Raw genomic sequence first — 24,072 nt, 5'->3', positions numbered from 1 at the left:
CCACGTCGTGGCGTGGGTGCTTCCCTCCAACCCTCTGACCTACCTGGCTTTTAAATAGTACAGGAGGTGGTAGCCGATCTTGGGCTGCTTCTGATAGAGCTCTGACAGCAGATCCAGCAGCAGCGAGAAGCCGCTGTTATCTTCCTGCATCTGGCAGAGGTTCCTTGGGGAGCAGAGGACGGCTGCGTTACGCGGGATGCCGCACGAGAGCTCTCTGCTGCCGAGGACCGGCCGCTCGCAGGGAACCCAGCCCCAGGTCCTGGGCACCCGCGGATTTCAGGTGTGGGGGAGAGACCCCAGGGATCCCCAGCTTCCCCAAACGGCCAGACGAGCCGGGATTTTCCAGTGGTTTAAGCGTTTGTACCCCACAAAACGCTGCGTAGGCAGAATGGAGGAGTAAACTCCTCTGGCTGTGGTAGCTTGGGGGGTGCTGGGGCAAGTGCGGGGTCTTGGCAGAACGAGACCCACGGGGTCCGCCCGTGGTGGTGGTCAGGAAGCAAACAGGAGTCTGAACAAGCTCCCAACAAACATACCTAAATATTAGGTAGAGCGGCTTCCCCACCGATTCCTCCAGAGACCTGCGGGACAAAAGCAACCATCAGAGCTCCGCAGGCTCTCAGCCCCTGGCTTGGGGTAAATCAGGGACGGCAGGGAAAAAGCCCCGAGCGCTGCCTGCTGCGGTCCTCACGCCATCAAGGGTTAGCCATAGCTGATGGGGAGGCAGGAATGGTCCTGATACCAGAACCCCACACCTCTCAGTCCAAGCCCGTGCCAATAAAATCGAGGAGGAAGGGTGCACGGTGCTGGTGTAAGCCAGCACAGCAGGGGCAGGTGGATTGTTTTGTACCCTGCATGCCAGGAGCCACCCGAGCATCCCCTGAACTGAGCCCTGACACGAGGGCCTGTGGCAGCAGGTCGCAGATGGTTTCTTTGGAGCCTGGGATGTAACTGCTGACCGGCTCCATGCTGACTGCTGCTGAACCCTGGATTGCTTCACAGGGCAAGATGCTGGTTTCAGCACAGCCTTCCAAAAATGGTGGAAGTGTTACTGGGAAAAGGCCGAGCCCCAGTGTGAAAGGATAAGACAGAAAAATAAATCCTTACTCCTCTGTGATTTCTTCTGGCAAAACCTCACCACGGAAGTGAGCCTTAAATAGCTCCTGGAGGCAGGATGCGAGCACCGATAACTGCTCGGAGTCAAAGTCCTCCTGGTGGAGAGAAAGGAGGGAAGGAATGAGAAGGGGAAGCAGAAGCTCAAACCCTGCCTGCCCAGCACAGGTCTGGCTGGAAGGGGCGCAGCAGAGCCACCGCTGCTGGGAAGGCCACCCGAGCTGCTCGGGAGCCCTTCTGCTGCTGTTTTGCAGCACCGGGAGACGCCAGAGCTGGTCACCAGCACGACGAGCCCTGAGCTGATGCCCAGCTCTGCAGCACCTCACAACCACTGGGGTCCCCTCGTCCTCTGATGGGTGATTCACCGAGCTCCCCACACAGGGCTAGCAGGGACCAGGGGCACTTGGTGCCGAGGATTCGCGCCCCGTCCAGCCCCGTCCCCGCGCTCCCACGGGAGGACAAGCAGCTCTCCTGTGCTGAGAGGCCACTTGACTGCAGGCAGCTGATGAGAGGGAGGGGATGTGGCCTCCCTGCAGGCACTGAGCTGCTGGAAAACATCCACAGCAGATCCACAGCAGATCTGCTGGGCTGGCCTTGCTGCGGCCTCTCTGGAGCACCAAAAGCCAGAGAGTGCCCCGGCTGCACGGTGCCTGCAGAAGCCCCCAGCAGCTCCGCAGCCACCGCAGCTGCGTGGGGTCACGGCGTGAGCACGCCTCACCCAGCGCCCTGCCTGACAGGGGCTATTGGGGACGTTCAGCTCCAGTTATAAGGAAACTGCACGGCGTGAGCTCCCCTCAGAGCCTCCCAGCACGCAGCAGCTTGGGGCTGTGTTTAACAGCCACGGGTGAAGCTGCCCGCTGGCGTTTTGAGCTCATTTCTGATTTGGGTGTCCTAAGGCTCGTGTCCCATGTTCAGGCAAAGCTCTTGGGGCAAAACGAGGTGGGCTTGGAGCTGCCTGGCCCGTGCCACTCCAGCTGCTCCCATTTTACAGCTAGACAGCAGCACTGCTCCGGGTCCGTGCTGTTACCTCCAGGACTTGATCCACGATTTCCTGCATGACCTCACACTGAGCTTCCGTATCGCTGGAGCACAAAAACAAGAGGAAATCCAAGTTACAAAGGAAGATACCGAAAGCAGGGACAAGGGGGCTTTGTGCTGAGCTGGCTCTGCTCGGGAGCCCCCAGGACCCAGGAGTGGGGGTCTGCTTTGTGCTGGTGCCAGGCTTAGAGGAAGGCACGGCTCCAAAGCACAGACTGCAGAGACCCAGCCCTGGGAGAACGCGCTGCACTGCTGCGGCACCTACTTACAAAAGTGCCCGAGGTTGTCTGCAGCAAGACAAACAAATTAAATGACTAAAAGCATCAGATTAAATGCACTTAAAGCCATAAAGCCATAAATTACGTTAAATCAGCCCACTATGCCAAGGTCTGGAAAACAATAGCTTTTTTAACCTTCTTTAGCTGGAGTTAATTCCAAGGTCACTGCAAATCAACAGCGGCGATGGGCAACATGCAGGCAGAGGAACAGGTACATCGCTGCGCATCGAGAGCCCCGTGCAGAGAGGCACTGACAGCCCCAAGCAGCAGTAGCCCCAGAGGCCTGCACAGCCTCCCCTCATCAGTCCTCCAGCAGGGAAGGACGAAGCTCAAAGCCTTCTGCCTTCCTGTCCCTGACTCAGAGAAATGCTGTAGCCCCCAGGAAATTGCTGGGGTGAGCAGGTGGGTGCACTGCCAGCGGCAGCGTTGCTGGGGTGTCCCCGTCTGAGCCTGCTCCGAGGGCAGACTGCAAGGCTCTTCAGCCAGCACCGTGTAAAACCAGCTGGGCTTGGCTTTGCCTGCAGAAGCCGTGCACAGGGACCTCTGTGGGCTACAGGGAGACGAGCCACAGGATGGCACCAGCTTTGAGAAGGGCTCTTGGAGCAAGCAGCACTGGATAGCAGGGCTCTGAGGTCTCGTGTGTCACTGCCCCAAAGTCACCAACGTGAAACGCGACCCAACACCAACCTTCCCTTCTGCAGCTGCAGAACCTTATCCTTCAGTGACTCATCCAGCTGGTCCAGGAACGGCGTGATATCGACGGGCTCCTCCACAATGGTTTCTTTGATTGGATGAAACCTGAACTCCCTCTTCTTCCCTGCAACAAAAGAAGTAATGCTGGAAATTACCCGTTTTCCCAAGCAGCTGCATCTGGTAAGCACCGAGGCCAACCTGCCCTAGCAGCAGGAGTGGTGTGGGGCCGCTGCAGCATTCGGTGCCCCGGAGTGTGACCCAGCCCCTGCTCTCGCCTTCATCCTTGGGACGTGTGTCTGGGTCACGGTGAGCAGGAGGGCAGGATGGGATCCGAACACGGGGGTGTCCAGAGCCCTGTCCCCCACTCAGTGCAGTTTCCAGAAGCGATGCTTCACCTGTGCCCCATCGTGCTCAGACACAGCTCGCTCACGGGGCTCTCCCCACCCGAGGCACAAACGCTCGCCTTCAGGATTCCATCACCGAGGCACCCCAACTGCTCCCCAACTGCTTTTCCACACCCTCATCCTTCAGCCTCACTCCGGGCATAAAAATGAACTGCAGCAGAGTCCAGAAGTGCCCGGGTCAGCAGGGAAGTGCCCTCAGGGAAGCTCTGACTACAGGATGGGACAAGGTGGCCGATCCCATTTGCAAAAATCCTCTCCTCTGCGCGCAGCTTCCGAGCCCGTGCCCCTTCCAGGGCCCCAGGCAGTCGTCACGGCGCTGTCGGGACTACTGAAGACTGCTCCAGCACAGTCCTCCCCCCCATCCTGGGGCTGCGGCCCCTCCCCACCGCAGGGGTAGCCCTCCAGCACGGCAGGAAGCCCAGGGGAGTCCTACCACCAGGGCCAGGCAGCTGGAGATGCCTCCAGCCCCAGAGAGCTAGCAGAGGGGATTCTGGCCTCGTGCAGACTTGTCAGCCCCGTGGCTTCGAGAGGGACTCGCGGAGGCCCCCAGTGAGTGTAATGAAAACCGTGTGACTGAGCAATTAGAGGCCTGAGCCTCATTAGCAGCTGCCTGAGAACAGAGACACCCTGTTCCCAAACAAACCATCCAGCACAGCATCTGCCACAGGGATTCCCAGCCACGCCGTGCAGCAGGGCCTGAGACTAGTCAGACATCCAGAGAGGACTCAGGGCAGGGAAAGCGTCTGAAGGTGTGAAGCTCCGGGGAATCGCCACACGAGGCGACGAGGCCCAACGGCCTTTCCCTTTGAGCACAGAGCTGCAGCAGTGTTGAAAATTGGGTCTGAGTGCAGTGATCCCTGCTGCTCACGGAAAGGGGCTTTGAGGGACTGTACTTACAGCTGGGGGAGCCCCCACCATGAGGGGGACCTGCTGCAGAGCGCTGGCTGCCACTGCCCCGACACCAAGGTGCGGAGAGCATCGGTGACCGGTGGGCTGCACCTCTCACCTTTACTGTTCAAGTCTTCTTCGTCGTCACTAAAGGCGGCCTCGGCGTTGTCATAGCAACTGTCATCTTTGTCTGACATGTGATTGTCCATCTCCATGGAAACGGGTTCCTCAATTTTGACTGCGAGAACAAACGCAAAGGGGTGAGAGCAGAACCGAGGTGACGGCGGCTCCTGGCACAGCCCCGGGGCAGGACGAGCTCTGCTCATGAGTCACCACAGCCAGGCTCTGGCTACAGCTGAGGGCTCTGCACAGGGGAAGAGAGATCCTGGGCGAGTGACAGGCCCTGGAAAACTCACGCTGGGGAACAGGACTCCCCGTGGCTCCATTTCACCATCCCCACTCGGGGCAAAGCGCGGCAGCGCCAGGGCATTGTCCACGCGAGCTGCCCAGCACCCCTCCTGCTCCATCCCTCGCCCCAGCCAGCAGCAGAGCCCAAGGCCCCGAGCAAAGCCACAGCTCGGGGAGCTCCGCGAGGCCGTGGGGCTCGGGGCAGCAGGGTTTGCTGCTGAGATGGGTTCCTTCCGCCAACTCAGCTGATGCAACGGCAAGGACAGGCTCACAGGCACAGCCCTTCAGTGGATAGGGCCGAGCAGCAGCACTGGTAAATTCAGGTTGGAAACGCTTGCTCTTTGTTTAACCTAATTAAGGTTAATCAATGAGCCTACAGAGACGAAAGGCTAAGTACCCCCCATGGAACAGAGTGAGAAACAGGGAGCGAGCGGCTTCACCGTACTGCGGGGCTGGGATGAAGGGAGCTCGCAGCCACCCATAACCGCAGGCACCCAGGGCTCTCATCTCCCTGGGGCCCGGCTCTGACCTCCTGGCAGCGGCTCTCGCCGCGGGGCAGCTGGGGGAAGCCCTGCACAGCCTCCCCCTGCCACCCGCCCGCTCCCTACCTTCAATGGGGGGCGAGGGCGAACTGCAGAACTCCGGGAATTTCTCCCTCAGCATGGCTCGCAGCTCCTTGTCCAGCTTGGGGTTGTCGAAGAGAGGGGCCAAGTGGCTGTGTTGGGGGGTAGGAAGGGAAAAGGGGTGAGAAACAGCTGGGATGCAGCCCCCCCTTCCTTGCAGAGCTGGAAACCCAAAGCAAGACCTACCAGACCCTCCAGCCAGCGCACAGTTCTTGAAGCCCTTCCCTTCCCCAGTTCCTGGCAGTCCCCCAAAGGCCACCCTCCTTCCACAGCCTCATTCATGTGGCGGCGTGCTACCAGCCCCAAAGCTGCGCTGGGCTCTGCGAAGCCTCCTGCCCCAACCCTGCCCCTCTGGATGCCGAGGAGTGCGAGCCACCAACGCTTCCAGAGCGTGATGAGCCAGGGACGAGCCTCCCCCGGGGCCCTGCCTAGCTGCTCCCCGGTGCACGTGCCGGAGGATTTCCTCCCTTCTGTCAGGGCTTTGACTCGTCCTGCGGACCACAGCCTGCCAGGCCCCACCTTCCGTCCTGCACAGCAGCTGGGGGGGCCTCGCTTTGCCACCACCGAGACCTGTGTCACCAACAGGCACACGGGAAGGGGAGAAGAGGCCTCACCAGGACGGGAACGTGGCTGCTGCAGTTATCTGCAGGCTGGAGCACCACGAGCAAGGCTGCTCAGCTCGGTGACCAGGAAGGTGGAGTGGCTGCAGCACTGCTAACTGCCCCGGCCCCTTGGCTCAAGGGACTGCTCTCAGGACAAGCCCCGGCACCACAAAGACAAAGCTGTGGCTGTTTCCATGGGTTGTATGCAACACAAATGGCTCCTGCAGGGCCTGGGGTTCATTTCCACTAGGCTGGTGAGACCCGGGGCCCTGGCAGGCTGGTGCACAGCAGTTCTACGGATGCAGCAAAATTCAGGGACGCCTTACGCCAGGACTCGCTTCTCCACGATGTGGGTGAGGGAGTTGAACACGCCTTGCCGCACGTGAGCCTCCAGCGGGGGGTAGAAGTTGGGAATGATCTGAAAGCAAGAGAACGACCACGTCAGTGCCACATGCCCTTCCCCAACAGCTGGAACCAGCCAAGGTCCGTGGCCCAAACACGGCCACGCTCGCCTCGAGCACAGAACCCCAGCTGCTCTTGGTCAAGAGGGGCAGCAGGAGAGCTCCGTGAGTGCAGCATCTCGGGGATGGAGCACAGAGGGAGGACCACCCCGTACCGCTGGTTCCCTACCCCACAGGACCAGCCTGCACATCCCCCAGGGATGAGAAAGCTCCCGAGGCAGCACCTGGGCAGCTGAGGGGCCCCAGGGCTTGCCAGAGCCATGCTCCAAGCAGCAACGAGCGCGGCAGGCACAGGGTGAGCAAGAGACGGGCACCCCAAGCAACACTCAGCTCTGTCCACACGCAGCCCTTTGCTTCTGGCGAGAGGACGACAACTCCTCCCTGCAATCTGGGTCACCCCGGGAACCTTCCACCCAGATCCTCTGCCAGAAGGCAGCAGTTGCTTTTGGCCGCGGGCAGCCCTGGGACGGGAGCGAGCGGCGCTGTGCGCGAGGGAGGGAAGTGATGCAACGCGCGGCTCCTCCAGCGCTCACGCCGCAGAAAGACCCCGCTTCCAAGAACTCCATCAGCCCTCCCCAGGACCAAATTACTGGAACCAGCCCTCTTGGCACCGCTGCCCCAGAGCTGAGGGGCACAGCCAGCTCTGTAGCTGCTGCCCAAGCAGGGCCTTGCTGCGGAAGGGAGGCGATGGGTCTGCTGGGGGAACATGGCAAACAGATTCTGTTTACCCCCAGGGGATGTCGCTGGGCCAAGCACTTCATTAGGTACTAAAGGGAACAATTCAGAAGCCTTTTTCCTACTAATGCTCATCCTTCTGGAAGGGTTTATGTGCAGAGATTGAAGTCTTACACGCGTTCCCACAGTGGCATTCCCATTAATGAATGACACATGCGCCCGGGCTCAGCGCTGCAGAAACAGCCCCGGATTTACCAAGAGACCACACGGACTCACAGAAGCCTCTGGTGGCTGCTCTGAAGAGGCAAAATCATTTAGCTGAGCGTCCGCAGCCGTGTGCCTCGCTATGGTCTTGGCAGATCTGCCGGGGAAAAATCCCTCCTTAATTTAGCGTAGGTAAGGGGAGGTTAAAAGGGCTCTCTTGGGCTGCCGGCAGATTCCGAGCTGCTCCGTGGGCTGTTTCGCAATCGGGAGGCACAGTGCAAAACCAGATGATGCACTGAGGAATGCGGGGGAAAAAAAAGAAGGGGGAACAGCTTTTTTGTTTGTTTGTTACTCTGAAGAATGGGCAGTGAGATGACACTGTTTGGCAGCTCAGTCATCACTGGCTTTAGGGATTTCTGAACCGCCCTCACTGCGGGATGCAGCGGCAACTCGCCTTTGCACCAGGAACTCCCCGGGGAGTGAAGACATCTGCCTTGCTGGTGCCTGCACTGCTGGGGTCAGCCCTTTGGGACTACCCAGCACAGAGCAAGGGGCGGGGAGCAGGCTGTGCAGCCAGGCAGCCTCAGCACAGGAGGGAAGGCACCGTCCTACCCTAACGCGTTCGAGCACCAGCGACGGGCAGCGGGGGCGGCTCAGAGGAGAGCATGTCCCGAGGGCACGGTTGCAATCCGTAAGGGAGCAGCTCCCGCCCAGCACACCTCCACTCCCGTGCACCAGGAGCAAGCAGACGAGGCTAAACCAAGCCCCAGGGGCTGGCACGGTGACCAGCTCTCTTTGGAGCGTGACTTCTGCTCAGCTGGGTGCTTTAGGCAGGGGGGAGGTGGCCCGTGGGGCTCCCTCCCTCCTCACGCTGTACTGGAGTCCCTGTCCCACCGGTGGCAGAGGGACCGCGTGGACCCCAGTGGCTGCTCTCAAAGCCATGATCACTCAGCCCTGGTCACGCAACTCATTTGGCGAGCCAGGGAACTCCCCTGGGAGCGAGGGGTGGCTCACCCGGCACATGAAATCCAGCAGCGTGGCGGTGATGGCAGGGTGAGGCTTCATGGAGTGGTGCATCACGAGAATGGCAGGCTCTGGAAGGAGAAAGCAGGGAGCACCGTGCTGAGAGCCCAAAGATACCAACACCCTCCTCTCCCCCCCCACCTGCTGCAGACCTACCCTGCTGCCCCCCCCAGTGCAGAGGGAACCCCCTTCTTTTGGCTGCTCTGCACCCCTGCCCTCATCCAGCTCCTAAATAACATTTGGACTTCAAGCAGGCACGAAGCAGGTTCCCCGCGGGCAGGAGCAGGGCTCTGCCAGTCCCCGCTCATGTGCCCCAAGCCCGGGAACAGCCCTGCCGCCAGGCACGCAGCGAGGGATGCGCTGGGGCTGGCCCCTGGCCTGGGGGAAGAGGCTTGCTGCTACCACACGGCAAAAGCCGCAGTTAAAGGGGGCTCCCACAGAGCAGCTCCCCTGCAAGCTGCCAGATCCCGGGAGTTCAGGGCAGGGGAGGGAACTGATGCTCTTTGGAGATCATCTGTTGGGCTTTCCCCACCAGGTCCCACCGTCTCCACCAGCTCCAGAAGCCGTTAACCCCTGCCCGTTCAGAGAGGGGCTCCCCGCAGAGTACCTATATTCATGATGCTGTCCTTCTCGGGGTTGAAGAAGAGCCAGTCATAGAACAGGGCCAGCTTGGCATTCGAAGCAGCAACGTTGGACTACAGAAGGGAAAAAAAAAAGTCAATCAGTGACTGCTGAGCACCGGTCTCTGCACACCCAACGTGCCGGGCCCTGCTGCTGCGCGGGGAGGGGCAGCGATGCTCTCCCCACCACTGGCACAAGGCAGGGCTGGCTCCAGCGCCCCCGGGCACCTGCTGCTGCTCTGGGTGGGTTTTCAGACCGGGTGAGAAATTCCTGAAGAAACCTGCCTGCTCTGAAAGCAGCTCCAGCCAGAACAAGCAGAGCAGCAGAGGGCACAGCAGCCCCGAGACTGAGAGACAGAAGCCACGTGCTCTGCCTGGCCACAACCTGCAATGGTGCTGAACTGGACTCCACGCCTCGTTTGGCCTCATCTGCCACGCGCTCACGGCACTGCAACCGCCTCCTCTCCAGCTTCTGCTGTTTGACAGAGTGCAGAGCTGGGTGGGATAAGGAGCGACTGGCTGGAGGAGGGAGCAGAGGCGATCGAGGCTGTAGGGAGGCCTCGGGCTGCACGTGCTCTCACATCCTGCTTTCACTGCAGAGGCCTCCAAGATTTGTCCAGGCACAAAAGCGAAGTGCGTGACAAGTCAGAAGTGAGACGGTGAAGTTCATGCTGGGAAAGCCGGTCCCAAAGGCTCCACCATGCAGCAGAGCCAGGACTGGAATGCAGAGCCCAGAACAAAGACCAATGTCCTAATCGCTGCTCTGCAGTTCTCCGCCAGCCCAGCCAGCAAAGCCTCATCCCAACCTCCCCGGCAGCTTTCAGCATCAGCAGGTCACCCCCCCTCGCGGGGCAGGGATCCCACGCAGTTACGTGACTCGCCCTCAGGCTTGGCTGGAGCCTGGGAACTGCAGATTACTGCTGGAAAAACGCGCTCCCCGAGCTGCCGGGCGGCAGGAGGAGCCGAGGGGGCCTCTGGTCCGCAGGACTCACCGTGCAGGTGGTGAGCAGCCACCCGATGATGGCCCAGCGCGGGAGGATGTCGGAGCTGAGCACCTCGTTGGAGGGGTGGACCACGCCACAGATGTAGCGTATGAGGTCGCAGCGCAGGGACTGGCTGTCGGGGGTGGACAGGTACTGCCGCTGAAACCAGTCCTGGTACCGCTTCTGCTGGCCGAACCGCACCTGGGGGGGAAGGGGAAGCCACAGGTTTTGCTCAGAGCTCGGGGCAAGTTTAGAAAAACCTGCCGGATCCACCAACGGGCTCATCTGCCCTCCTGAAAGCCGCCTCTTTTGGCAGGCTCCCCTTCACGCCCTGCTCCCCACCAGCCCCACGTCGGCAGCATCTTCAGAGAGGAGGAGGAAGCAAAGGGGCCGTTGCGCAGCACGCCTCCAGCCGAGCGGACGGGACCACACGCCCGGCACGCGGCGCAGCCCGGCGAGGGGGGAGCAGCCCTGCCTGGCGTGCGAGCACAGATAAGGGTTAACCCCCCGTGCTGTCGCAGCGCAGCTCCTGGCCTCTCTCGAACAGCGCTGCTGTTGTCAGAGCTCTGATAACCCACCGCATCGCAGCCATTCAGAGAAAGCGCTTGCCTTGGAAAGCGGCCAGCCAGGAGCAATGTTCCCCTGCAAAGCCGTTTTGTGCCTTTTAATGAATACCAGGGATGTCTCGGGCCCAGCTACATCAGCTCCTGCTGGGCAGTCTTTCCTCCTCTCATCACCATTAGATGCCAGAAGCAAAGAACACTTGCACCGGCCCCGGACAGCCCTTTCCTTTTAGCTGCTCGCACCGTTTCACCCCGCAGAAACCTTCCCTGCTGAACCGTGGCAGCAGCAGGCGTGGGTGTTCTGCTCCCTCTCCCTGCGTGGGAACAGGGCTGGTGCAGGGTGGGCCCGTCAGGGACGAGCGCCCTCCTCCCCCGTGCTGGCACAGGACCCCGAGCGAGGGACTCACCCGCGAGGTCATGAAGAGCAGCTTGGTCTCCATGTCGGGAGTGAGGCGACATGCCAGGAATTTGCGCGAAGTCCTCGACTGGAGGAGCTGGAGGACACCTGGGGAGAGACAGACGGGGGTCAGCGCCCGCACAGACCCACGGACGGCACCGAATGGGATCTGCGTGGGGATGTACCAACATCCTCAGGGGGTGCAGGTCAGAGCGTTAAGCTCTGTTTCCCTCTGGCCACAAGCATTGGAAAGAGATGACGATTTTGGCTTGAAACATCTGCTAAAACATCTCCTGTCCAGAGGTCGGGGGGACATCAGTGGTCAGACGGCAGGGGCGAGATCTGGGCCAGGAAGCCCAGACACCAAGGTGCCAGCTACAACCACCACGGTGCATCTCCCGTATCTTGCCAGGGAGCACAAAGATGACCTTAGACTTGTCCCTGCCGCTCGTCCCACACCAGCCGATGGCTTCAGGTGGAGCAGTTGGCACCACAAAGCAGGGCAGGCATAAAAAAGCCCACATCCAGGGCTCTACCAGCATCTAGTCCAGCTCCTCCCCCGGCAGAAAGGCGCCCAGATGTGAAGATGAAGACCAGACATAAGAAAAAAAAGCCTTGTGCGTAAAGAACAGAGGGGGGGAAGCAGAAGGGGAGGCTGCAAAAGCCACTCATCATCCCCGGGCAGCTGGAAGAGGAGGAATTTATGACCTGAGCTCTCTGCTCAGGCTTTTGCTGCCGCTCAACAAGACCTGAAGGATTTACGAGGCCGCCAGCTCCGCTGCAGACAGGCGGGCGCCGGGGATGCTGCACGCACGAGGTGCGCTTCACCCTCCCTGTTCGGGGGCTGTCGCCGCGCCACGCAGCCAGGTCGCACCTGGGGGACGGCTGGGGGGAGGCTTTGGAGCAGGGAGCACGGCTGGCAGCTCCTGCAGAGCTCAGGGAAAGGCTGGAGCGAGCTACGCGGCAGGGAGCCGCGGGAACACCTTGCCGGTGAAAAGCTCCCGGCACGCCGTCCCTCGGAGGGACGGATCCTGAGCCTGGAGCCTCCCCCCTCGCTCGGTGCCGCTGGGCTCGGGCCCCAGCCACGGGAGCACAGAGCTCAGCGGGTCTGGCTTGGAGCAGAGCAGCACGGAGCTGAGCGTGTGTGCCAGCGGCTGCTCGAGCTAACAGCCACCTCGCAGAGCAATTAGGGCAGGCTCGCAGCGGGCAGCAAGAGGGCAAAGAATAACTCCTCTGAAAAAGGCCAACTGCAGGGGAATGATTTGGGGGAGCAGGCTCTGAAGCACGAGCAAGGTGCAGGTGTTGTCTCGGCTTTATGGATCATGCCCGGGCGTTGTCTCACCTTTGTGCATCGTCGGGCAATGCCCCTGGCTGGTGCTGGTGGTGTCAAACAGGAGAAAAACAGAACCACGGGAGAAAGGGCAGAAGCCGTGGGGAGTTCGCTGCTTGTCAGCAGAAAATGAGTCAGGAGCACCGACATCAGCCCCGGCTTAGCGATTATTTTGCTGGGTCATTAACGTGGCGAGAACTGCACCAGAAGTCAGGAACCAGCCCTGATGAGTGCCCCGGACAGATCAGATTCTGCTTGAAGCCCCCCAGCCGGCTGCGGGGTCCTCTGCAGGATGGGGAGGAAAAGCCCAGAGGCTGCTGCTGTGCACGGCCACGAAGAGCTCGCTGCTCCCTGCCGCACCCAGGGCTGCAAGGCCAGGGGTAAACGCCACCGCTCCGCAGCAGGAACTGCACGGAGACACGCTCACCAGCGCGTGCACTGCCCAGGCGTTGCCTCACCTTTGTGCATCGTCGGGCAATGCCGCGGGCTGGCGGCGGCGGCGCTAAACAGGAGCAAAGCAGAACCATGGGAGTAAGGGTAGAAGCCGTGGGGAGTTTGCTGCTTGTCAGCAGAAAACGAGTCGGGAGCGCCGATGTCAGGGATCGCTTTGCAGGGTTGTTTGGTTAAAACTGCAGCAAACCAGGAAAATCGCCCCGACCGCTGCCCCTGCCAGCGAGGGAAGGGAGAGAAGCCACAGAGATGCTCGTTAGATGCCCCAGGATGCTCCAAAAGCACGAGGACGAGCAGCTACAAAGACCCAGGCAGAACTGGGAATGCTTCTAGTAGAAAGGCTTCTGGAAGAAGAGGCCGGGCTGAGCCTCCCCTAGGGCAGGACCAGGTCTCCTCTGCCTCCACAAGCCCCACGAGCCACCTCCGACACCAGAGAGGAGAACTCGGCCCCTGCAGCCCTTCAGCTGGCAAGCCTCAGCAGAGACCGGCCATGGCAGGAGAGGTTCTGGAGATGGCAGAGCTGAAGGAGCATTTAATCAAACGATGCGCTGCGACGTTCCCTGAGCATGATCCGAGGGCTTTAAAGTGACGCTAACACGGCCCCTGAGAGGAGAGCGGGCACTGGGGGTGGGGAAAGAACACTTTGAAGCCCCGTTTCCAAAGACTCCCTCGAATTGCTGCAGCCAGATAATGATGTGACAGCCCCTAGCGAAGTGAATAATTTATAGCAATAAAAATTATAAATGTAACACTCTCCATCACATCTATTTTAACCCAGGCTGTGCAGAGTGCTTCACAGCTGCGTGCTTGACACACCACGAGTGGGAAGCTACCGGGAGAGATGAGATCCCATTTGGAAAGTGTCAATTGCCGCATCTCCTGGGCTTCTCGGCTTAAAGCTGCGGAGGTTCCTTCAGGTCCCTTCTGGAGACTGTGAGGAACTCAGACACTTCGTGTCTGTGGGCTTCTGCTTCACCTCAGCTCATAAATCAGGTGGTTAAGAACACCAGCTGTGGGTGTGGGAGCGTGGGGTCCAGAACCGGCAACGCGATTCCGTGACTGTTGTGCCCAGCTGCATGCCCGGGATTTGTCCACCTCAATCCTCCTGCTCTTCAAAGCCCCCTGCAGCCAGTGGAAAGCTGCCTTTGGAGGCATCTCCTCGTCGTCAGCAGCGAGAGAGGCGCTGCAAACAGCCATGCGGGCCCCGACACCGACGGAGGTGGGATCACACGGGGTAATTACAGCTCTCCCTGCACGCTCTGCTCGGAGAGAGCATCTGGGAGGAACCCCCACGCCCAGCGCGTTTTGCTTCCTAACGGACTGACAGCGGCGTCAGCAGCCTGCCGATGGCACACGGGGTGGCTCGGGGCTCCTGGGGACACGGCAGGGGCTGCTCCCTGCCCGCGGGCAGGGCAGCACGGATCCGGCCGCCCCTTCGGCCCTGCCTACCTGTGAACTGCGCGCTGAGGACCTGCGGGTTGTGGATGATGTCCTTCCAGAGCTGCTCAAACTCCGGTATCCTTGCGACGTTCTGCAGGAGCCGCACGAGGTCACGGCCGACCATGAAGCAGTCCATGAACTGGGGAAAGGAGAGGAGAAAGTGGCACCGAGTGTTTACCTGCTCCCAAGCAGGGGGAGGGGGGGGGGGGGGGGGGGGGGTGACGAGGGGAAGGGAGGAACAGTCAGTCCTTCAACCTCACCGCGGCTCCAGATGATTCACTCCTTGCACAATATCTACGCTCCTGCCCCTGGCAGCCTGCCCCTCTTTTGAAGTTAGTAGGTTCTGAGAGGCAGGGTGACAGGCGGGAAGGTCAACGGCTATTTTAAAATGTTCCCTCTCTTGCAAAGCAAACAATCAGCCCATAAATCTGACATTTTTGTCTCCAGGACCGCAGCCAGTCTCTGAAGCTCCAACTTCGCGCTTGGTCCTTCTTGCCCAGCAAGGAGGAAGGGGAGAGCGGGCAGCGCGTGGGGAGGGAGCAGCAGGGACCTCGCAGCCCGCAGGGTGAGGATGCTGAGCGCGAGGACGCCAGCCAGCACCTGGTGCTGGTGGCTTCTCCTGCACGGGATGGACTAAGAGATGCCCGGGGCTGGCTATCACGTTCTCCACCAGCCTGCGAGGCCACCAGCTGCCTCCCTAAGGGAGGAGCTGATATTCCTGAAGCTATTTTAAGCCGGGACAACCACCGAGGCACCACAGCAGCAGCAAGGGAACGGTTTCAAACCTTGTGGCCTGAATAGAGCAGACTGGAACGAGGCAGCCTACTCAAAACGGTTCAAAACCCGTCCGCAGCCTGCGCTGGGAACAAACCAGGCAGCGGTGCCAGCAGGGTGCACGCTGGGGTGACCCCGAGGAGCCAGCGGGTCTCACGCTCCCAGCTTTTCCTACACAAGCAGGGCACAAGGAGCGCAGGCAGCACCACGTGCACGGGCACAGACACCCCAGGGAGCCAGGCCTCCCCTCCCAGCCGTCCCCCAGTTCGCTCACCCGTTCGCGGAGGAGGGAGATGCAGAAATCCACCTCCTTCTGGCGGAGCACCTGGAGCTGAGAGGTTCCGTGGTGGTCCACGATGAGCCGCAGGTACGTGTACACCGCCATCGCTATCAAGATGCTGCTTTTCAGCACCCACTCTCTGCCAAAGGAGGGAAAAAAAAACACAAAAACATTTTCAGCCACATCTTGGAGGGAACCACGACAAGAAATTACACCGAGAGAGAGACCGAGGCCAGAAGAAACCAAGCACCGAGGGCAGGAGCAAGGGCAGGGGCTCCAGCCTGGAGAGCGTCCACCCATCGACTGCCCTCCACAACCAGCTCCGTGCCAGCTCTTGCTACGCTTCGGGCCACCCCTCCCTCCCCCGGGAGGGTCCCATTGCAGTCTGCCGGCCGGGGGCTCGGACCCAAGCTCTGTGGCAGGGTGGCAGACGCGCACAGGAGCTGCTGGGTTAGGCTGCCAGGGCCACGGAGGTGCTCACAGCCACAACGAGCTGAGCTACTTGCAACTGCAAGCGAAAACGCGCTCAGGAGCAAGCACAGGGAGCAGCTCCACGAACAGACTCGGCCTCGACGCAGGCACTGCCTGCCACAGGAGCTTCTCCTCCCATCTCTGCAGCCATCCAGCACTGAGCAAGACACGAGGCAGCAGCACGAGCTACCAAGGGCCTTCCCGCAGGGGCACGGCTCCACGCTGCCTGCCTCAAAGGGCTGCTCACAAAGCAGGTGCCTCGCACGCAGCCGGGGCACGTGGCGTGGCCCAGCAGAAAGCCACCCCTCGTGCTGCCCGAGGGGAGCGCCAGCACGGCAGCAGGGGTGCAAGGAGATCTGCGTTTCTTCCTTGTCCTTGGCCAGAGCAGCTCGGGCAGCGCGTGAAGAGCTGCTGCTGCCCCATCTCAGCCACCCGGCAGCACGGGGGGCAGAAGGAAAGGCGCAGCCGTGGCTCTGGGGACGCTGAAACGACAAAGGGAGAGAATTGGGGAGAAGGAGATGGGCTGATTTGCAAGAGGATGGATCTAGCTATGTAGAGGTCTGGAAACCACACCAGGACAGACATCACAGCACAGGAATCCATCCCCCTCGGAGGCGAGGGGACGCGGGGAGCCTCGCCAGCAGCACGAGCGGCTACGGGCACGGCCGTACTCCGCTTCTGCGCCCTCGGAGGGCGAGGCAGCTCACGGAGCAGTGCTCCGGCGGCTTTCTGCGAGCAGATTTGTTTCCCAGTTGTATGGGTGGGTGCCACAGCCCTGCTCCCGTGGCAGAGCGCGGCCGCCAGCCGCCGCGGCTCCCGCGAGCGCCCTGCCCGCTGGGTGTGCCGCGTTCTCACCCTCCCTTATCTAACTGCAACAATAAATACTCTCGGTCCGTAAAAACGACCGAGTCAGCCTGGCTGTTCGCACTGGATGCCAAGAACGGGCCAGGCCGGCTCGGTGCCTCCCGCGTGATGGATGACCCGCAGCATCTCCCGGCTCAGCCTGCCGTAAATCAGAGCCCCGCAGAAGTGGCACCGCCGCGCGCAGCAGCTGCACCGTCACCGCCACCTGAAGAGACACCAGCCCGGTGGCAAATGAGTCAGCTGCCCTAAATCACCGGAGGGAGCCTGGGAAGACGTGACAAGTGTTTGCTTTCCCAGGCTCTTCTCGCTGCATCGAGCTGGCTGCGAGGAGCTGATTAATTAGGCGGCCGGGCGGCGTGGAGGGCAGCGCTGCGCGAGGTTACGTCCAGGGAGGATGTGGGAGTAATTAAGGCCGGGATCCCGGGGGCTGTCAGGTCAGCATCTCCCCCAGCATCTCCCCCTTTTCCCAATGAGAAAAGAAAAACGCTGTCAAAGGGGGGGTCAGAAGCCGCCCACAGCCCCAGGATTCATCGATCGGGCAGGCAGAGAAGATGAAAACGCTCGGGGGAAGCGCAGCCGTTAGCAGCGAAATCAGCGGCTCCGAGAGGGAGCGGAGGGGCCTCCCCTCCAGCGCGGGCACTGCTCGAGCAGCAGCTTTGTTGTTACTGGTTTTAATTAAACCAAGCAGCCAACACTCTGAACGTGGAAGCAGATCTTCACATGCACGGCTTTAATTAAAGCTCTGCCTTTCCCCTGATCAAAGGGCATAAATCCCCGTGGGGAGCTGCAGGTTCTCCTCGGGGCTCGCTCCCGGGCCTCAGCTCCCCTCGTGCGGGGTTTCTGAGCTGCTGCAGGATGCTCCCCGGGCACTCCGGGAGCACCTTCAGCAGGGGCCGAGCCTTTTCCTTCCACACCTGCTCCCATCAGACTCCTTCAGCGACCGAGCCCAGCTAACGTTCAGGGCGCCGGGCTCTCCTGCAGAGCCAAGGCCAGATGTGGACTCGGATCCCCAGCCAGAAGCCGTTTCTCCCGCAGTGCAGCTGTTTGCGAGGCGAAAGCTGTAACGTGCTTCGGCGAGACGAGCAGAGCTCCGGGGACGCTCCGAGGCGCGGACTGGCAGCAGCGAGCAGCAGCAGCGCGCGGCGAGCCCGCGTTACGGGCGGGTAAAGCTTGCAAGCAGCCGGGGATGGAAGAGCTGAGCTTAGCACGAAGGGAGCCGGGGGAATGCTGCCAAGGAGCAAAGGTCAGAGAAGCCCAGGAGACCTCGGAGGGTCTCTCCACGCTTCCTTCTTCGAGCCCGCGCAGCGGGGCACTAGATGGCACTCACGGCAGCGCGCACCGGCACAGCTAATCCCGGAGACAAATCACCAGGACCAGATAAACGCTTTAACAACTTGATTGTTAACCACAGCAATAAGCGATTTGAGGAGAATCGCTGCTATTATAGACGGGTGCTCGGTGAAAAGCTATAGGCTATTTAAAAATAATGACTCTGCCCAGTTGAGGGCTGCAGCTAGGAATTCTGCTTATCATCAATTAGCGGCTGCTTTGCCAACAAAGGACAATGCTGAACCCACAGGACAATACTTCCCAGATGGCTCGTCCCCAACAAATTAAAGTCGCAGCCCCAGCGAAGCAGGAGCTGTTTAAACACAGGAAGCTTTTTGGGCAATTAACTCTGTCCTACTCCTGCGAAAGGAACACCTCCCCCGCAGCTCAGGAAACGCAGGAAGAAAATATTCCTGGGCTGCTGCTCGGGGGCCACGCGTGCTCCTCCGCACGCCGGGTGCTGCCGTGGCACGGCCCGGGTGCTGCACGCTGCGGCACAGCCGCGTCCTCGCACAGCGCCCGCGGGACAGGCACAGCCCGGGCACGGCGCCTCGTCTGACGGGGCACGCAGCCCCTCTCCATCCCCGCGGAGGTTTGCTGACGGGAGGACCTGAGGCCGCCCTCCACACAGAACCTGCAGCAGGAGGGCTTTGAGAGCGAGGGGTTCGTGGCACCGCCTGGCAACGTGCTTGGTGTCACGGTAAGGGAACGCAGGGGTCTTTCGCACAGGAAACCCCATCAACGTGCTCCCACTCGGGCTGGTGCCACACGTGCTGCTCCCAAACCTGCCTCTCGTGCACGGGGCAGGACGACAAAGCTCTGTGGCCGGCCGGCGAGGCGCGCTCTCACCCGCGTAACGCCCGGCCGCTGCTCTCCTGACGGCACCAGCCCCCCGAGCACCCTACCTTTGCTCCGTCAGGATCTCCAGGACGTTCTCGGCCAGCCAGATGTTCTTGGCGGTGACGTCCCCGCCTGAAAGAGGGAAAACAAGACAGGAGAGAAAAAACGGATTAACAGTGTGGTTGTGCTGCTGGGTTCAGCTGGACCACCGACGGCTTCAGTCCCCGTACCCCAGCGAGGGGAAGCTAACTAAGGGCTCTGGAGCACATCCTGCTGTCTGCTCCTACGCTGCCCGCGGCACACGCTCGGCTGTTCCGAGGCGTTCTGACAGCGTGTTTGTGAGTGCAGCAGGCCGGCTTTCTGTGAGGGATCAGGGGGTCCTTACTGCAATCTTGCAGAAGAACTGGAATAGGGAGCCAGAAATTATCCTTTCTGGAAAGCAGAGGAGAAGCCAGAAAGGGCAGAGATTCAGTAGCTGGAATAAAAATCAAAACAAACACATTCCCAGCTGCTGAGCCTACAGCGGGGACACAGCGTCTGCAAAGAACGCCCGAGCTCCCCAGCGAAGGCCAGGTGTCAAAGCAGAGCCTCGCCCTCTCCGCGTGGCCCTTCGGCACGAGGCTGGAGCCCGTGGCCAAAGCCAGGAGGAGCAGAGGGCCTCCTGCGGCAGGGGCACGGCCAACTGCTAGCGCAGGCAGGCCAAAGCAACGGGGTCACAACAATTAAAGCATCGTAAACGCGGTGAGAAGTGAGACGGCGGCGTCCTTCCAGAACAGCGGGGGCCCTGAACGGGGAGGTGTAAGCCAGGGAAAACAAGGGATGCCTTCAGCGATGGGTTTTTAAATGCTCTGTTTACGCTGCGACGACAGGGCCAGGACAGCTTGGCTCCCGCTCAGGGCTCTGTCCCCTCCCTCCCCGTTCTTCCTCCCTTGAAGAGCAGACCTAGCAATTTCCAATCCCGGCCACCCAGCCCCGCGTCACGAGCGTGCACAATGAAAACACAACGTCAGGTTTATGGGGGGACAGCAATTCCCCCGCAGCGGCCAGCACCAGGGCCGAGCAGGGAACACGGAAGAGGCACCGTTCCTGTGACTCCGGAAAGGCGTGTGTGCGCGCACGAGTGCGGGGCGCTCACACCAGGCCCGGTGGGAACACGCTACGGGCTTCCATCCAGGCAGCCCCGGCTCCCCGCGAGAGCTACTGACTTCACGCCGCATCTCTGATGAGTTACACGGCTCCTGTCACCCCCCAGGTCACAGCAGGGACCAGGGATGATCCCGGTGCTCGTGTGCAGCGTGACAAGGGTGAAGGCTGGCAGCAGCAGGAACCAATTCGCTTCCTGTTCCAGCATTTGCCAGAAGCCTCCTGGCTGTGATTCACTCCTCGTAGAGGCTGTTGGGAGCTGCAGACTCGTGAGGGTTTATCCCCTGCTCCATCCTTCCTGGAGAGATTTCCTCACCAGGCAGGTTGGGGCAGGCTGAGCGCCTGCCAGCGAGCTCTGCTCCTGCCTGTCCTGGGTCCTGCGACGCGGGGGAGCCTGTCCGGACCTGGGCTCTGGCTCCGATCCCAAGCGCAGCACACCACGAGCCCTGCTGCACGAGCAGGCAGATCAGATCAGATCCCTGGGAGCACGGAACCCACCTGCGATCTGCTTCATGAAGGTCATGCAGACGCCGTCCGCGCCAAGCACGCCGCTCTTCACCAGCTCCCGCAGCAGCCACACCAGCTGGATGGGGGGAGAGGTGAGCGCAGGTTCTGCCAGGCCCTCCCGCGACACCTCCCCGCAACACCCCGGGTGCCCCTGCGGCGAACGCCACCCCCGGCCCGTATTTCCCTTCCACCACGCGGAGCCAAGGAGCTTGTCCCCACGCCCTCCCCCAGCTCCAGCGCCCTCTGCTCGTCCTCTGCCAGGCTGGCACCAGGAGGGGGGGCTCTGGGGAGAAGCCCTCTCCTCACCTGGGTCCGACACGTGTCCTGCAGCTTCAGGTACTTCTCCATGAGGATCTGGTTGATCTTGTTGAGAACGATGTTCATGCCGTCCCGGCTCACCAGCGCCAAGTCCCGGTAGCACTGCAGCAGGGAACGGCAGGAGATGGTTACAGATAAGGGAGCACGATGGAAAACACGCCATTTTGTTTTGTTTTTAATCAAAACCTGATTAGATAACAGCAAATAAACTGATCTCAGGGAAGGAGGAACATCAAGCAGGCAGGCTCCGCGGGGTGACTTGCATCAGCATCCCAGGGCCAGGCCAGGCCGAGCCATTAATCCTCCAGGGCACAAAGGACAGCCGGACGCGCTGGGTTTAGCCCCGGGGGCCAAAGGTTTCGCGCTCCAGAGCAGACACCGTGGGGTGGCTCACAACAACCTCCCCCCGTCCCCTCATCCCAGCCCTCTCCGTGCTCTGCCACGGCTCCGGAGAGACCGATACCCGAGAGGAAAGGCAGCCAGCGCTCCTCGGGAAGGAGCGACGAATAAACAGTCCCATCCAGACGGGGCGAGGAAGGACCTTATCGGCCAGGAACAACGCTGCCCAGAGAGCAACGGCGCTGGCTCTCCCTTCCCCTCTGGTCAGGGCAGCAGGGGGTGGAGGGCGCCGAGGAAGTAATTTGCTAAGCAGTTCTGAATGAATGTTAATTTGGGCCGGTAAATGTCATGATATTCCAGAGGGCAGGGGGCTGCTCTCTGCATCCTACTTTAGAGAGTTAATGAGGCCTCAGAAGATCCCTTTGATGAGGCTCCCCGTGCTCAGGCTTTCTCCCTCCCTTTTCCACAGAGCACCGTTGAAGGAAATAAAAACAAAACTACAACAACACAAATCAGAACCAGAGGTGTGGGCTTTGGGGGCTTTTCCTCCGTTGTCTGGAAAACGCCAGTGCTGCCAGGCCCCTGCCCTGCCTGGATCCTCCTCCTCTGCTCCGCTGCGGGGTCAGGGCGACCACCCACGGCTCCTCGCCATCTCCCACGGGCAGGTTTGTTTCTGCGCCCGCAGGAGCAGCAGGAGGTGAACGCTTCCCACCTCAGCTTTTCTTGGCGGTCAGGGGCTCCGGCTGCGTTCAGGGAGCTCCTTTCCTGGGGCACACACCTGCCCTTTGGATTTCTGGTGGCTGTGTGGGAGGTTCAGTGCCCAGTTCTGCAATTAAAGCCCCTTTCAGGACCTCTGACACAGCTCGGAGCACGGATTAGCTCCCGACGGGCCGGGCTGACTGTGGCAGGCCCCAGGAGAAGGGCTGGAGCGCGCAGCCACAGGAGGTGCCCCGAGGAACTCGCTCCTGTCAGTCCCAGAAGGGCATCGTGACCCTCTGGAAGTTGGGCAGCTCTTCACCACCTTGCTGCAAACTTCCCCAAATGCCAAACACCGCAGCAAAGCGCAACACAACCCACACAAAGGACGCTCCTGGTGCCTGCTCCAAAAATACAACCCGAGGAGCACAAAGCCCCTTTTGTCAGCGCCACGGCAGCGTCGGCGGTGTCACTTCGCTGCTTGCTCAGGCGGGTCCGGCCGGACCCCCACCTGACAGCCTCGGGCACCAGGACGGCAGCGATGATCCAAAGGTGCTCGGAGAAAAATCCCCAGGGCTCCGCTGCCAAGGGGGCGGGGAGAGGACCTGAATTTCTTGATTATTGCCAAGGCTGCAAACAAGCCATCGTCTCCTCCCCGCTCTCGGAGGCCGTTTAATTAACAGGAAGGAGCAAATGATAAATGTTTGCTTTAAATGAGGGACTGGGGGGGGGAGAAAACAGCCACGGAGCGGAGGAGAGGCCCCCCCAGCAGCGGGGCCGCGGAGGCAGCGGCTGCTGGAGGAGATGTCAGGAGCTGGGCTGCGGGGAGGGCTCCGCGCCCTCTGATCCCGGAGCCGAGCGTTAATTAAAGCGAGGGGTGCCGGGTGGAGGAGGGAGATGTGACACATCAGGGGCTGGCACGGGGATATTTGAAGGCGGTCAAGCGTCCCGCCTCGCCGCCGGAGGAGTTCAGCACGGGGGAGGTGTCAGGGCAGCAAAGGGGGAGGAGGAGGAGGAGGAGGAGGAGGAGGAGAGCTGCGTGCCCACCGCCAGGTCTGACTGCCGCGTCTTCGCCCCATGCGCGGGCTGCTGGGGCAGCTCGAGCCCCCTCTGGAACAGGGAGATGCTCCAAGCAACCTCCCGGGAGGAGCCGGTGCCGCCTCCACCGCCGAGCGCCAGCAGAAGCAGCCAGGGGACGGCACGGCCACGGGGCCAGCCGAGCCCCAGCGGCGCGCGGGGGCCAGGCGCGCACTAAGGAACACCAGATGCCCGAGCAGATGGCACGAGATGCCTCCGCTGGCGTGCGGGGGCTGCAGCACACGGCGCACAGCCCTGCCTGGCTTCTAGGGCAACGGGCACACGAGTACCCCTGAACGTAAACACGGCCCGCTGCGGCACTCGCGTCTTTTTTTCCCCTCCCCGGGCAAACCAAGGGGCCCGCGGAGGAAAGCGAAGCCTCCAGGGGTTGATTGAGGGCAGCACCACTTCCCCAGCATCCTCGCGGGGTCTGATGCCCCCCGATGCCGTCCTCTCGTGCCAGAGAGGGGCCGCGAATCCTCCCCCAGGACCAGAGGTGCGGAGGCTGCCGTGGGTGGCCAGGGCCCAGGACCTGCAGGAGGTCGTTGCTGGAGGATGGACGCAGCTCTGCCCGTGGTGCGACGACTTCAGAGCTCTGAGAGTCCCACAAGGTGCCCTACCTGTCAGGCAAGCGTTAGCCCCTCTTGGTGGGCACGGGAGCAAAGGCAGGGAGAAAATCAGCCCCGAAGTCTGGCAGAAAGTCACCGACTGGTGACCCTGCCGTCCGGGCACAGGGCAGGTGGCAGCGGCAGATGCCAGCAGAGCGCGGCAGACTGGCAGATCCAATTACTCCCGGAGAAAAGGGCCGTGCTCCCAAGAGCAGATCTGACAAGAGCAGGAGGACCAGCCACGTCTAATCACCGTGGCCAGGAGCAGCAAGCGTGCCCCCAGCGCGCGGGTGCCCGCCCGCAGCTCAGACACGCGGAGCCAGACTGCTCGCCCCCTGCCAGAGGACATTGCAGAGGGGAAGGCGCTGCAGGGGCTCTGCTCTGCCCCTCGCAGCGCGATCGCCACGCAGACCGAGCGCTGGAGCTCGCCGGAGTCGCTCTGCCTTGGCTTCCAGTGCCCCGAAGCACCTGCCCTCCGCGCCCTGCGCCACCTACGCTCAGCTGACGGCGTCCGGGCGCTCCCCACCAGCTGCAGGCCTGGAGGAGAGAAGAGCGTTTGGTGGCTCCCGCACCGAGCCGCCGCCGCTCAGAAAGGAGCTGTGCTCTGAGATCCAACTGCTCGGAAAGGAGCTGTGC

The 24,072-nt window shown here is 61.4% G+C and overlaps 1 protein-coding gene across 2 annotated transcripts in view; it reads right to left on the bottom strand.

Moving 5' to 3' along the window:
- The window catches only part of INTS3 (integrator complex subunit 3), a 36,174-nt gene that overhangs the window by 8,301 nt on the left and 3,801 nt on the right, over positions 1 to 24,072 (bottom strand). Inside the window, exons 4-21 of one of the 2 annotated variants that reach the window (XM_035346661.1) lie at positions 20,705 to 20,818; positions 20,390 to 20,474; positions 18,814 to 18,880; positions 15,239 to 15,383; positions 14,200 to 14,329; positions 10,981 to 11,078; positions 10,020 to 10,211; positions 9,015 to 9,102; positions 8,399 to 8,478; positions 6,371 to 6,462; positions 5,428 to 5,534; positions 4,530 to 4,649; positions 3,114 to 3,243; positions 2,418 to 2,435; positions 2,138 to 2,192; positions 1,105 to 1,208; positions 534 to 578; positions 44 to 163 (exon numbers count right to left, since the gene is read on the bottom strand). In XM_035346661.1, the coding sequence (XP_035202552.1) occupies positions 44 to 163; positions 534 to 578; positions 1,105 to 1,208; positions 2,138 to 2,192; positions 2,418 to 2,435; positions 3,114 to 3,243; positions 4,530 to 4,649; positions 5,428 to 5,534; positions 6,371 to 6,462; positions 8,399 to 8,478; positions 9,015 to 9,102; positions 10,020 to 10,211; positions 10,981 to 11,078; positions 14,200 to 14,329; positions 15,239 to 15,383; positions 18,814 to 18,880; positions 20,390 to 20,474; positions 20,705 to 20,818 (1,790 nt within the window). The remainder of the gene's footprint in view (positions 1 to 43; positions 164 to 533; positions 579 to 1,104; positions 1,209 to 2,137; positions 2,193 to 2,417; positions 2,436 to 3,113; positions 3,244 to 4,529; positions 4,650 to 5,427; positions 5,535 to 6,370; positions 6,463 to 8,398; positions 8,479 to 9,014; positions 9,103 to 10,019; positions 10,212 to 10,980; positions 11,079 to 14,199; positions 14,330 to 15,238; positions 15,384 to 18,813; positions 18,881 to 20,389; positions 20,475 to 20,704; positions 20,819 to 24,072) is intronic. The other variant, XM_035346662.1, reaches the window with a different exon arrangement.

The sequence above is a fragment of the Oxyura jamaicensis genome, chromosome 25, assembly GCF_011077185.1.
Source record: "Oxyura jamaicensis isolate SHBP4307 breed ruddy duck chromosome 25, BPBGC_Ojam_1.0, whole genome shotgun sequence".
Classification (NCBI taxonomy): Eukaryota; Metazoa; Chordata; class Aves; order Anseriformes; family Anatidae; genus Oxyura; species Oxyura jamaicensis.
This window is presented reverse-complemented; position numbering and strand designations above follow the sequence as displayed.